The sequence below is a fragment of the Canis lupus genome, chromosome 14, assembly GCF_011100685.1.
Source record: "Canis lupus familiaris isolate Mischka breed German Shepherd chromosome 14, alternate assembly UU_Cfam_GSD_1.0, whole genome shotgun sequence".
NCBI lineage: Eukaryota > Metazoa > Chordata > Mammalia > Carnivora > Canidae > Canis > Canis lupus.
The window spans coordinates 40,999,726-41,014,874 of NC_049235.1; the positions used below are offsets into that span (position 1 = coordinate 40,999,726).

The 15,149-nt window shown below is 36.3% G+C and overlaps 1 protein-coding gene across 7 annotated transcripts in view; it reads left to right on the forward strand.

The window, feature by feature from the left end:
• Positions 1-15,149, forward strand: part of TAX1BP1 (Tax1 binding protein 1) — a 93,134-nt gene that overhangs the window by 57,462 nt on the left and 20,523 nt on the right. For 6 of the 7 annotated variants that reach the window (XM_038557190.1, XM_038557192.1, XM_038557193.1 and 3 more), the window contains one exon: positions 3,070-3,141. In XM_038557190.1, coding sequence (XP_038413118.1) covers positions 3,070-3,141 — 72 coding nt within the window. Of the gene's footprint in view, positions 1-3,069; positions 3,142-5,289; positions 5,424-15,149 lie in introns of all 7 variants that reach the window. The other variant, XR_005369623.1, reaches the window with a different exon arrangement.

The following is a 15,149-nucleotide window of genomic DNA, read 5'->3' on the forward strand; positions in this document are numbered from 1 at the left end:
GCTTTAGTTCTGTGCACTCAATTAACTCATTAAAATAATATTTTTAGGGGCACCTGGGTGGCCCAGTGGTTTGAGCATCTGCTTTTGGCTCAGGTCGTGATCCCAGGGTCCTGGGATCAAGTCCCTCATCAGGCTCCCTGCATGTAACCTGCTTCTCCCTCTGCCTATGTCTCTGCCTCTCTCTGTGTCTCTCATGAATAAATAAGTAAAATCTTTAAGAAAAATTCTATTTTTAAATCATTCTTAGTTTTTAAGATGAAAAATGATCATTTCATTTTCCTATTCACTTAGAAACAAACATGAATGTGAGTGTAAAATTATTTTAGGGCCTTCACATTTTTGTGGGAGCATAATAATATATGATCAGAAATTTAAAAATTTGTGTATCAGTTATTAAGTGAATCACCAAAATGTGTTACCTGTGATCCTGAAAAATACTGCAAAGTGATACAATTTTAATTAACAAATGTTTTTCGTCAGTGTAATATTAGGCAACAAATAAGCCCAAATGGTAAATGATATTTTTAAGAATGTTAGAGAAAAAGATCAACAGGCTGTTTAATTATAAATGGGAAGATATTTTCACTTTAAAGAATAATCTTACATATTTTGGAATATATACGTACACATGATTTGCATATGTGTGTGTGAGTGAAGACCAAAAAGCTCTAAATTATTTAACTTTGCTGTATTATAGCTAATTATACTTATAATCTAATTTTTAAATGTAGTATTTTTTTTTTTTTTTTTTTTTTTTTTTTTTTTTTTTTTTTTTTTTTAAATGTAGTATTTTTAAAGACAACAAGAATTTAGGTGCCTCCCCCCGGGGGTGGGGTGGAGAAGGTGGCACATTATAGTAATTTTACTGGTGGTTCTTTTTTATCTTCATCTGTTGTCAGAATGAAAATTTCATACTCATGAGATTATTATTTATGAGATCCCTGTGGATTTTTTTTTTTTAATTTTATTTATTTATGATAGTCACACACAGAGAGAGAGAGAGAGAGAGGCAGAGACACAGGCAGAGGGAGAAGCAGGCTCCATGCACCGGGAGCCTGACGTGGGACTCGATCCTGGGTCTCCAGGATCGCGCCCTGGGCCAAAGGCAGGCGCCAAACCGCTGCGCCACCCAGGGATCCCTGGATTTTGTTTTCAAAGGCTGGCAACTTATTATTTATAAAGTGTGAATACTGAATTTATATGAACTTTTGTCTTTGCATATTGACCAGAAAAAAATAATTTAGTAAAATTAAAGGCTACTACATATAGAGAGAGCATGAAAGAGCATTATGTTAGCTGTCATGGTGGTGATCATACAAGTAAGGGCGACTGCTATTTATGCATAAGGAGTCTATAGTAGGGATTGCTACAAGTATAATGATGATAATCATAACTCCTTGACATTCATGACCCAGGCAATCATCTATCAAACCTGTGGGAAGCTGACTAGTTTAGTTCATTTGGTTCATAATAGTGAGCATCTGAGTTAACATAGATTATGTATCTGGTAAAGGTGCTTAGCTTTTTTTTTTGTTTTGTTTTGTTTTTTTTTTTTTTTGTTTAGTGTCCTTTCCCGTATTTTCTACTATTTAGACACAGTTACTCACTAGACAAGACAAAGTAGGAGGAAGTTCTACATGAATAATAAGTCTAATGAAGTATCTTAGGGCTGTTTCCAGTGGAATATTTAGGAGTTAAACATGGAGAAACCCGACCTTTGAAAGACCAAACTGGAGGGAGGAGAAGCAGAGCTGGGAAAAGAAAGAAGCAGCATTCTAAACAGGAAAAACATTTATACAGGTTTGGAAGTGAAAAGTAGAGAGCGTAGCCTGGAAAATTTGAGCAATCTTGAGTAATAGGACTTTAATGTCTATGATGGAGTAGATTCGACTTGAAAGAGATTGAAGCCATGTTTCGGAAGGCCTAAAATGGAATTTGAGTGCTATTTGCTATTAAAAAATTTCCTAGAAGTAGGGCAGCCCCAGTGGCGCAGTGGTTTAGCACCGCCTGCAGCCCAGAGTGTGATCCTGGAGACCCGGGATCGAGTCCCACGTCGGGCTCCCTGCATGGAGCCTGCTTCTTCCTCTGCCTGTGTCTCTGCCTCCTCTCTCTCTCTCTCTCTCTTTCTCTCTCTCTCTCTCATGAATAAATAAATAAAATCTTAAAAAAAATTTTTTTTTCTAGAAGTAAAGGGACCTAACTATAGTAGGTCTTTTTGAAAACAATTTGGTAACCCTGAGCGGACTTACAGGTGGGGAGGGTTTTGAGGATAAGAAAATCTGAAGTATTTTCAGAATTACTTGGTAAAGACTACCCTCTTGGGTACCGTCCCTGATCACTTATTACTGAATAGGACATGAGTCTATCAAGTAAAGCTCTGAAAGGGATCCTTAGGGAAAAATTATTGAAAAATAGGTTTATTTGTGTTTGTATCTATAATGTGATTGTTAAGTGAATGAATGACTTAAGAAATTGAAAATGTTGAGTGGAAGAAGAGGAGAAAATATTGTAACATAGCTTTCTAGCTTCAGTCACAGTGGCTCTGATACTGATAATATTCTTTAACAAAATTATTAAAGTAGCTTTGGGACCTTTTGCCCTTAGAACGCAGAAAGAAATGAAAAGATGCCACCGATAGATTGAAAAGACGGGTTTGAAACTTGGGAAAGAAAGATGTATGCCATGTGAATTAATATTAGTGCTTTATTCCCATGAGGATCATAGTTGTGAAGGCATAGGAAAAAGGGAGTTTTCAGGGGGAATAGAGAAGCCAAAGAAAAAACTTTGGAGAACACTCATATTTCTAATTGTGAAGAAGTGGACACAAAAAAGAGCAAGAGAAGATGACACCGTGGGCGAAATTTTACATAAACTATGGGAGAAGTTGTACGAGTAAGGGAAGTTGGTCAGGAATAACAAGTAATTCAGAGATGTCCAAAGACATACACCAAGGAAAATACGCGGGTATGGTAATAGGTTTTATTTTGATAGAGTATTATAGACTAGCTCTTGGCACATAAGGAGAGAGTAGATAATGAAAAAGATTAATGATGATTTTCTTTTTTCCAGCTTCAATTGGCAGAGAAAGACAAAGAAATAAATGGTCTGACTTCACGTTTGGAAAACCTGTCCAGGGAAAAGGTATTGAACAGTGTACTTAAAAAATCTTGCCGGGGTGCCTAGGTGGCTCGGTCAGTTAAGTGTCTAACTCTTAGTTTTGGCTCATAGTCTCAGGGTCATGCGATTGAGCTCTCTTTGGGCCTTTGCTCTCAGCATGGAGTCTGCTTGAGATTCTTGTTTCTTCTTTTGTGCTCTCGCATGCACTCACTCTCAAAAAAAATTAAAAAATCTTTAAAAAAATCTTCATATGATAGTGAATGATACCACAGCCTTATGAAGACCCATCTTACAGTCATGTGAGGGTGGCTTTGAAAAAAAGTTAAAGACTGAAACAGAGTAGAGAATATTTTTGTTAGCTTGTATTTAACTAATAGCAAATGTTTTAGAGAATGTTTTTAGTGAAAAATTTTTATTTTAAAAACTTTTAATTTTAGAGATGATGCAACAGAGTTGGGGAGGGTAGGGGGGAGAGAGAGAGAGAGAGAATATCTTAAGTAGGTTCCACGCCCAGCACAGAGCCCAATGCAGGGCTTGATCTCAGTGTCATGAAATCATGATCTGAGCCAAAATCAAGTGGAACACTTAATGGACAGAGCCATCCAGCCATCCTTAAATAATAATTTTAAATATTTTACTTCATAATATGAGAAAAATGCTTAAGTGTTGAAATTTAACTTGGTCTTTGTTACGTATTTTATATGTAACAATAAGCATTTTTAAATTTTAAATTTAGGAAGAGTAAAAAATTTAAAAATTATATATGCTATTGTCTTTATCTGGTTTTCTTTTGTGATAGGAAACATTTTCAAGTTGTTTAATGATTTATAGTGTCCCCTGACATTGAAACTGAGCATACATCTATAATGTAAAACATGCTGTAGTACATTTCTCAGAGTGTGGTGTAAGGTCTTTTAGGAGGTCCGCATCCCCTTTCCAGAGGTCTACAAAATAAACTATTTTCACAATACTATATTTTAAAATTTATTCCCCATTGTGTTTATATATAAATATAGTAATATATAAATATATATTATATAAATATGAATGAATATGTATATTCTCCTCCCCTCACTGTGTTACAGTTACATGCTGGTGTGTAAGTATTGGTGAGTTAGTTTTGAATCAAGGCAGTTGAACCAAAGTACATTAGTGTAGTTATCATCTTCATCTTAACTGTTGCATTCACAGTTTAAAAAAAAAAAAAGAAAAAGCCGATTTCACTTATGATGAAACAGTAAAATAATAATCTTATTGAAGCTTGACCTTGGGGGTGCACATCTTAATATTCTGTGTGATGAAATGGGAAATACCCCCCACCCCCCAACCAGGTACTTCTACCTAATGAAGTATGGTTATCTTAAGGTGAAGAACTTGTGAGTTGTTTGGGTGTGAGCTGAACTAGTATATCATTTCTGTATTAAAGAATGGCTAATAGACAAAATTTGGTTATTGAAAGTAGGATATTTGGCAGATATTTTCTTGAAAAGAAATGAAGTGAGTCTGTTACCTTATGGAAAAACAGTTGGTAGTATTTGTTGCCAATGATAAAATTCAAACTTCTAAGCAAAAACTACAGTTTTGGGAACCTTGTATCTGCTACCATGAACTTGATAATTCCCAAAATTTCTTTTTTTTAAAAAAAGGTTTATTTGAGAGAGTGTGTGTGTGCATGCAAGGGGGGGCGGGGGGTCGGACAGAGAGAGAATCCTCAGGCATACTGTTTACTGAGCAGGTAGCCTGACATGTGGGTAGATCCCATGACCCTGAGATCGTGACCTGAACTGAAATCAAGAGTCAGCAGCTTAACCTACTGAGCTATCCAGGCGCCCTTCCAATGCTTACTTACTTTTCTAATGAGAGGAGTGGTAATATTAAGACTGATTAAAATTAAAAATTGGAAAAATTAAAAATTCTTCAGTGAAGTGTGTCAGCATTTGGCAGATCTGTGTAACTCAGTGAACCAGTCAATAACTTTCCAAGTGATCAGTGATACTATGAAATAATACATGGTAAGAGGATGACCATTCAGATCTTCAGGTTGGGTGACATTGCTGTGTAATAGTTAATAGAATTCTGACTTTTCAAATCCATCATTTCCTCCCTATTGCCCCATGGCTTTCTAGTATAAGGAAGAAGAAGAACCTTCCTTTATCCTCATTTATTTTGCAGGAACAGTTATCTGACATCAGCCTGGTATACTACAATTCAGTTGAAATCTTACATCAGCCGTTTGGGAGTTAGTGCAGATCTACATTAAGGGCTCAGATCCACAACTTTCCTCCCCTCCTGTACCCTCCCAGAAGGTTTGTTATTTTGCTAGAATGACTTAACATAATTCAAGAAGGCACTATTATTAAAATTAGGTTTTATTATAAAGTTTTATTATTATATGTGCTGCTGAAGTGAGCACTAAAGTTTTATTATAAAAGGGTACAACTCAGGAAAACCATATGGAGGAGATATATAGGGCAAGGTGGGAGGTACTACAGAGCTTTCCTACCCTCTTTAGCCTGGCACTGTCTTAGCACAGTGATATATTTACCAACTGGAAGCTCTCCAAACTTTAAGAGTTTCAAATCTGGGGTTTCAGTATAACAGCATGATTGACTAAATCATTGACCAAGAGTTTTAACTCCTATCCCTTAAAGTGTAGAAGTGGTGTGGAGTGAGGACATGGCACTAAATTTCCAACTCTCTGTAGTCATGTGCTTGGTCATTCTGGTGGAACCTTGTTAACATAAATTAGCCTAACGGAGTTTTATTATACATGACAAGACACTCCTATTATTTAGAAAATTCTAGGAGTTTTAGAATTCTAGGAACCAGGGACAAAGCCAAATACATTTTTTATATCCGTGTATGTATGAGTGTATTTTTGATTTATATATATTTTTTTAAGATTTTATTTATTCATGAGAGACACAGAGAAGGATAGGCAGAGGGCGATGCAGGGCCACTGACCGCCGCCCCCCGCCCTCCCCAGGGAGCCTGATGTGTGGAACTTGATCCCTGTACCCCAGGATCATGCCCCCAGCTGAAGGCAGATGCTCAACCACTGAGCCACCCAGTTGTCTTTTGATGTATATTTTGATGTCTCTGTCCATCTGTCTATTTACCTTTTTACCTGACAGTCATCAGTATGAACTCCTTAGTAGATCAGAATTTATTACTGTTCTTATTTTGATGTTCCTGCAACCCTAGATTTGGTCAGTGGGAGCATTTTCAAGGAGGTTCCTGATATGCTCTGTATCTAAAGGGGGTATTGTTGATGTTTTTGAACACTTAATACCTTTCCAGCATTGCAAGATATTCTAGCTTGTCTTATATCCTCCTTCTTTATTCATCTTTGGAATTGTCCTTTTTTTTTTTTTCTTAAGTAAGAAAGAAGCCCTCATCCAACCCTTGAATTCTTTCTCCAACGAGTTTATGGTTCATTATTAGTGGGACATGGTATTTAGAAACCAAAATATGGGCTCTAGGTTTGTCCATGATTACTGATGATCATTGCTTCTAGATCTTTTCAGTGGGCAGAACTAAGAAACTTTTCAGATATGCGTTCTAGTTGAACTCCACATGGTTCTTCCTTGTCTTCCTCATTTCCTATTTGTATTCTTTCCAGAATCCTGGCATCCAATAATACCAACACATGTATTCATTTGCTAAATCCAGTAATCTACATAAAATAATTTCAGAATTGCTAGCATTATAACACCATGAGAAAGAAACCTGTTAGGAATAGAATTGGTGATTGTTTGAAGTTCTTTTTTTTTTTTTCTTCCTCCTCTACTTTTGCATATTATGTTCAAATAGTTTTTTATTTTCGGTAACACAAAATGGCAAGTGGGTTAAAAAGATTCCTGCGGGGGATCCCGGAATGGCTCAGCTGTTTAGCGCCTGCCTTTGGCCCAGGGTGTGATCCTGGAGTCGTGGGATCAAGTCCCCCTGTCGGGCTCCCTGCATGGAGCCTGCTTCTCCCTCTGCCTGTGTCTCTACTTCTCTCTCTCTCTGTCTCTCATGAATAACTAAATAAAAATCTTAAAAAAAAAAAAAAAAAAAAAAAGATTCCTGCAAATAAACAATGGAATGAAGATAATTAAAATAATAACACAAATTAAGAGTAAGAAAATTATTTAAAAAATTTTTGGTATAAGTTTTGATTAGGTGTATTGCAAACCATGATTCTCTAATCAGATCTGACAAGTTGGCAAAAAATATAAATATATTTTCTAAATGCTTCAGATAGGAATGCCTGGGTGGCTTAGTGGTTGAGTCTCTGCCTTCGGCTCAGGGCGTGATCCTGGGATCCCAGGATTGAGTCCTGCATCAGGCTCCCTGTATAGAGCCTGTTTCTCCTCCCTCTGCCTATGTCTCCCTCTCTGTGTCTCTAATGAATAAATAAAGTCTTTTAAAAATAAATAAATGCTTCAGACTTGTTAAAATGTGGATTTACTTTCAGTATTGTTAACTAAGAAATCCAGCTCTAAGTGGTATTTTGCTTAGAGAGATTAATGCTAGAGAGAAGCAGTCAAGATACTTTTATATTTTACATATATAAAACAAATTTTATATCTGAAAGTTTTATATGTATAATTTATACATGAGTGTATAAAATTTATGTAATTACATACCTTGCAATTCATATTTATATGTAAAATGTTATGTTTTGTATATACATATATATTTATTTTGAAGTTTTATACAGGATAGAACCAGAGAGTCCTGAATGATTATGACCATTTATAAGTTATTATATAAATAAATGGCTGAAATCACGTACAATAATATAGTGGCTGTATTATGCTGCATTAACAAATTTCCCCAAAATTTAATGACTTAAAACATTTGTTATCTCACAGGTTCTGTGAGTGGGGAATTTGGGTGTGGCTTAACTGGGTCCTCTGGCTTTAGACCTCTTAAAGGACTGCAACTAGGGTATCAAATGGGATTCAGTCATCTCATGAAACTTCCAAGTTCACTCGCGTGATGTTACGATTCAGTTCCTTGGCAGTTATTAGAACAGGGAACAGACACATGTCTCCCTCTGCCATCTTCCATGAGGTCATTCCCCTTCTCTTGCCTCAAGTAAAGAAAGATTATTCATAACGTAACCTTTAACAATGTAAAAACTGATCACTCCCTTGCTTAAAGCTCCAAAATGGGCTTCCTCTGTACTTAAGATAAAACCCCAAAATCTTAACATAGCCTATGATACTTTGTATGACAGCCTTCATTTATCTCTCTATTCTTGTCTTAAGTTACAGTGTTCTGTTTCACTATCCTGTGTTGTAGAGTCAGTCCCCATAGTTCTCAAACCTGAGCTTGCATCAGAATCACCTGTTTGCTTGTTAAAACATAGATTCCTGGGTCCATTCCCAAAGTTTCTAATTTAGTAGGTTTGTAGTGGAGCTGAAGATTTGCATTTCTAAGTTCCATGCTGCTGCCCTGGGAACCACACTAAAAGAATTGGTTCTAGTCACCCAGGCTTTACAGCTCACCAACTGCTTTATTTTCTCAAGGGCTCTCATTCTTTTCTTTTGCTAGGAATATTCCTGCTTATAATTTTTTTTGTTACTTAGTTGGACTTTCTTTTAAAGAAGAGTTTAAATATATGAGACATATGTTTATGTAGAGAGAATAATAAACTTTGTGTACTCCTCACCCAACATTGATAATTGTTATATTTTATGGCTGTCTTATCTGTGCATTCCTCCTCTCCCCCCTCTGATATTTTTTCAAGTATATCCCAGAATTTTTATTACTTCCCTCTAAATATTTATTTGTAACTACTTCTTAAAAATTTATTTTTTTATTTAAAGAATGTGGTGGGAGGAGAGAATCTTAGGCAGACTCCGCACAGAGCATGGAGCTCGGCATAGGGCTTGATCCCGCAACCATGAGATCAGTACCTCAGACAAAACCAAGAGTCAGACACTTAATCGACTGAGCTACCCAGGCACCCCACCTGTAACACAACTGTTGACTCATCCTTCAAGTCCCATATTGATTTTTTCTTCAGTAAGGCCTTCTTTGACCTTCCACTCTGATGTAGTGCCTCTATTAAACTCAAATCTGGGACCTGTACTTTTATTATATGGCGTTTACCATAATTTCTAATTAATACTTATTTCTGATTATTCAACATCTGCCTTCTCTGCTTAATTGTAAAATCCATGAAGATAGGAATTGTACCTATTTTATTCACCATGGTCTTTTTAGCTCCTAATAGAGTGCCTGATATTTAAAGTTATAAATATTAGTTGAATTAATGGGGCAAATATACATACTGTATAGCATTTGCTTGTAAAAACATTTGGTAAAAGAAATGTACTGGGACCAACAGTTTCATTGTCAGTTAATACCCTGCCCTGTCAGGGTACAATAAAGTAGGGCAGTTTGCTTTCTACTTCCTGTCTTCTTGAGTTTCTCTTGATTTTCTGTTACCACTATAGTTTTATATTACTTCAAAAGTCTGTATTTATAAGAATTTCTATTTGCTGTTTTAACAACTTGCTTAATGTTTATCTCCCCCAGTGTTGTCTCAGAACCCTCACCCCTACCCCAGTATTCTAGAGTTAGTAGGATTAAGCCCCTTTTGTTTATCACTAAAACCTAGATCCAGACATAGATCTATGAGTGAGTAAAGGATTATCACTAAGAATATATATTTTATTTGTTTATTGTCCTCCTTCCTTTAGAATATAAGCTCCATTTGGGCTAAGGAATTTTTGTGTGTTTTGGTTATCCTGGAATCTCTAGTGCCTGCTTCATTGTATTCAGTAAATATTTGTTGAACATGTGTTTGAGTAAAATAACTAGTAGTATGAAGTAGTATATCTCCTAGGATTAAAAACCCTACTGATTTAAATTCCTTTAGAAACTTAATAGCTTAAAATATCTTATGTTTTCATGTCATTCCAAAACTACTATTTAGGATTAACATTTTCATATCTTTATACTATTTCAGATATTGTGCATAAATCCCTAAGTAGATACTTGAAAGTGGGAGAATAAAGAAAATAATGAAGCAAGAGAAAAATGACAAAAAATGATTTAAAAAAACATTGTAGGAAATACTTTATTAAATAATAAAATTAAGAATGTTTTATTTATTTTTTTAAAGATTTTATTTATTCATGAGAGACACAGAGAGAGAGAGAGACGCAGAGAGGCAGAGACACAGGTAGAGGGAGAAACAGGTTCCATGCAGGAGCCTGACGTGGGACTCCCATCCTAGGTCTCCAGGATCAGGCCCTGGGCTGAAGGCAGCGCTAAACCGCTGAGCCACCTGGGCTGCCCAAAAAATGTTTTAAAGACTATTTCAGAATATTTGTTAACATCAGATACTTGACTAGTGATTTTTTTTTTTCCCCCCTGGATCTGCCTACCACCTGAGGATGGAAAAGTAATATATATACTTAGAAATGATTAGTGGGAGCTATCTCTAATGAAGTGTTATAGCAATAGCATGGTGATTAAATAATCATGACCCCAACAACTGATCTTATAATAAAAGTCATACAGACTGCCATATGTTTACCTCTTTAGCTGTAACTTAGAGGCTATCTGGGAGTGATAAAAGGAGGTTATGAGAATTCTATAATACTTTGAACAACTTGTTCTGAGTTGTAATGATTTCAAAACACTTAATGTCTGTTCTTCTCCATTACTCTTACTGCATCCTCATGTGACAGTAAGAGAAATAAATTGGGACGCCTGGGTGGCACAGCAGTTGAACATCTGCCTTTGGCTTAGGACAGGATCCAGGTCCTGGGATCGAGTCCCACATCGGACTCCTCTCTGGAGAGCCTACTTCTCCCTCTGCCTATATCTCTGCCTTTCTCTGTGTGTCTCTCATGAATAAATAAATAAAATTTTTCCCCCCAAAAAAGAGAAATATATTACTCCTCCTATTTAACAGTTGGAGTACCAGAGATATCCTTGTTTGTGGGTTTATTTATAAAACCAGTGCTATTGTGGGCCATCCTGGGGCCTTGAAACAAAAAAGTTTTTGGCACTCTAGCAAAGGCAAAACCAGCGAATCAAACTTAAGTGCACTGGAACTATATAAGAGAGGACTTCTAACAAAATCTATTTCTTAAATTGTGGAGGCTTTTTATTTTAGGAGAATTATAAATAGCCATTATTAATACTATGCTCAGGTAAATTAGCCATACTCATGTCATGCATGTTTTTGAAGGTAGAGGAGGTCTTAAAGGATTTCTTGACCATTATTATTCTATGGGCCTTTTGATAGTCTGGTTAGGTCTGTTTTCAGAAAAATATATATCATTTAAAAGATTTATTTATTTTAAAGAGTGACAGTGTTGGGGGGCGGGGGGGAGGCAGAGAGAGAATCTCAAGGAGAGTCATTGCTAAGTGTAGAACCAGATGTGGGGCTTGGTTCCAGGACCCCAAGATCATGACCTGAGCTGAAATCAGGAGTTGGCCACTCAACTGACTGAGCCACCTAGGTACCCCAGAAATATTTTTAAATGAATAAAGCAAAACATAAAGAATCACAAAGGAAACGAGTTATAAGAAAGTCATCAACAATTTTTTTTTTTAAAGATTTTATTTATTCATGAGAGAGACAGAGAAGCAGAGACACAGGCAGAGGGAGGAGAATCAGGCTCCCGGCAAGGAGCCCAATGTGGGACTCGATCCCAGATCACACCCTGAGCCAAAGGAAGTTGCTCAACCCCTGAGCCACCCAGGTATCCTTCGTCAAAATATTTAAACAATTTATGGAGTGCCTGGGTGGCTCAGCCTGTTGTGGCTCAGACCTTTGACTTAGGTCATGATCTCAGGGTCCTGGGATTGAGCCCCACGTTGGGTTCCCTGCTCAGTAAGGATGCTTCTCCCTCTGCCTCTCACCTGCTTGTCCCCCTTAAATAAAATCTTTTTTAAAAAGCCCAAATTTATGATCTATGTGACAGTAGTATATGTGCTTATTTAAAAATGTTAAATAAGATTTAGCTTGTCTAATAATTACCATAAGTTCAAGGTAGTGAAGTATAAAGGTTGTTTTGAGATGCTTGCAATGACTATAATATGAAGTGAATATATTGGTGATTCTGTAGGTGAAAAAGTTAAAGGTACTACAACTATGGCTGTGCTATTTTGCCTACATTGGTAATTGAAGAAAATGCTAAATTTCAGTTAGAAGTTAGTGAAAAGATAAAAATTTATTTTCCCCATATAAGTTCATTTATTTTCTGAATTCTAAATGTGGACCCTTTAGGGAGTGTTGTGAATGCAAATTTCAGAATATTCACTAAGTCAACAGCTCAGTGTTCCAATTTACCAAACAACCTACTTATAGCTGTCTTGTTCATGTCCCTGTGTTCTGTTTACCCCACCTCCAGTTTCCCTAATGAGGAATCAAAGCTGCTTGTTACTGGTCCTTTTCTTACCCTGTATCCTATTTGCAGGAGATTTATTGCATCTCTCATGGTAGAAGAGAGGAGTATTAACTTAGAGGGAACTCTTTATTATGTTGGAATCTCTATGAAGTTGCTTGACTGTACCATAAATCTTTTGATGAAACCCTTGACTCAATTTAAGTAGTTTGCTTAGAGAAGAATTTTACCATATTCTTTCAAGTTAGTTTAAAAATTTTTTTTAGCAGTTTATCCTATCTACATCTTTTGCTACTTTCATGCCCTTTTCTTCTTGACGCTTCTTTGAAATATTTTTTAAATTTACTCTCACTTTTTCTCTACTCACATTGCACTTTCACAATTGTGAATTACATGACAGCACTTCTTGAGTCATGGCAGGAGATGAAGGAACCTCCATTGAGGACCTGCTGTGTTAAAAACACTCTAATTTCTCAGTATTCCTCTAGGGCTGGAGAAAGTAAGTTCTTCAGGGTTATTATTGTTGGGGCTGATGAGCAAACCCAGGTAGTTGACTCCAGTCTTTCCATTGTCATACCATCCCCCTATTTGTGATTTCAAGTATAACCAATTTCAAGTGTGCCCAGTATAGTTTTGCTACAATAACCTCACTAAAGAACCATCTTATGACTGTTCAGACACTGATAGGCCCATTGTAGTAAACTATGATATAGATATGGCATATCTGGCTTGCAACTTGTCTTTTCTTTCGTTCTTCACATGAAGCCTATGCTCTAGCCATATCAGTCATTTAACCAATCCTGCAATAATGTTGTTCACATATCTTCTGTACTCTTTTCACATGCTTAGGAGGAACTTCTAATTGCTGTATCTCTTCTCAAACCTAAATTGATTTGAATTTTTCATGTTTATCAGTTTTGCTTTTAGTGATAATGACTTATTCTGTTTTAAGGTTACTTCATTTGATGGTCGTTTATATAGGTAAAAATTTGCTGACCAGAATCTCATCTCTATTCTCTTGGGATGACATTCAGCAAAACCAGCTGAGTTTTACAGATGAAATTTTCCATTTTCTCATCCTTTGTTAAAATTTGTTTTTTTTTTAAACAGCTTTTTTGAGGTGCAGTTTACATGTAATAAAACCCACCTATTTTAAGTGCAGTTTGATGGATTATGGTGACTCTCTATAGTTCTGTAAATACCATTATGTTCAGACTGTAGAATGTTTCTAGTACTGTACAAAGTTTCTTCATGCTTTTTAGTCAACTCCTTCAGCTGTCCTCAGTCCCAGACAATCACTGATCTACCTTCTACTATATAGTTTGACCTTTTCTAAGCATTTCATATAAATGCAGTCAGGCAGAATTTACCCATTCACTAGTTGGACATGAATCCTTTAACCAGCTGATGGACATGTGGATTATTTCTAGTGTTTTGCTATGTATAATGCTTTGAACATTCTCATGTCTTTTTGTAGACCTGTGTTTTCATTTTTCTCAAGTAGATGCCTAGGAATAGAATTGCTTTCTTACATGATGAGTATGTTTTTAACAAGCAGCTACATTGTTTTTCAAAGTAGCTGTAGCATTTTGCATTCCCACTAGCAGTGTGTGAGCATTCCAGTTGCTCTATAGCCTCATTAGTACTTGGTATTATTGAGTTTTAATTTTAGTCATGCTGGTGGGTGTGCAGTGTTGAAGTTTTAATTTCCCTGATGACTAATGGTGCTGGGCATCTTCTCATGTGCTTATAGGCCATTCACATATATACTTTATTTTTAAGTAGTCCAATGTGGGGCTTAAACTCATGACTCTGAGAGGGAGTTTTATGTTCTACCAACTGAGCCAGTCAGGTACCCCCATTCATATATATTCTTTTGTGAAGTGTTGAGATTTTTACTTATTTTTAATTGGATTATCTTTGTTGGTTGTATTTGGTTTTAGGAGTTCTTTATATATTCTAAATACAATTCCTTTTTCATATGTCTTGGAAATATTTTCTTCCAATATGTAGCCTGCCTTTTCATTTTTATTTATTTGTGATTAAATTTTATTTAAATTCAGTTAATTAACATAGAATTATTATTAGTTACAGAAGTAAAGTTCAGTGGCTCATCACTTGAGTGTAACACCCAGTGCTCATAACATCATGTGCCCTCCTTAATGCCCATCATCCACTTACTCTACCTCTCCATCTCCCCCACTCCTCAAGCCCCTCCCCTCCAACAACCTTCAGTTTGTTTCCTATAGTTAGGAATCTCTTGTGGTTTGTCTCCCTCTCTGATTTTGTCTTATTTTTCCCTACCTTCCCCTATGATGCTGTTTTGTTTCTTAAATTCTGTATATGAGTGAAATCATGTAATTGTCTTTCTGATTGACTTCTCTTAGCATGATACCCTCTAATTCCTTCCACATCATTGGAAATGGTAAGATTTTTTGTTTTTTGATGGCCAAGTAATAATATTCCAGTGTGTATGTGTGTATACACACCACATCTTCTTTATCCACCCATCTGTTGATGGACATCTGGGCTCTTTCCGTAATTTGACTATTGTGGACAATGCTGCTATAAGCATTGGGGTGCAGGTTCCCCTTCAGATCACTACATTTATATCCTTTGGGTAAATACTTAGTAGTGCAATAGCTGGGTCATAGTGTAGCTCTGTTTATA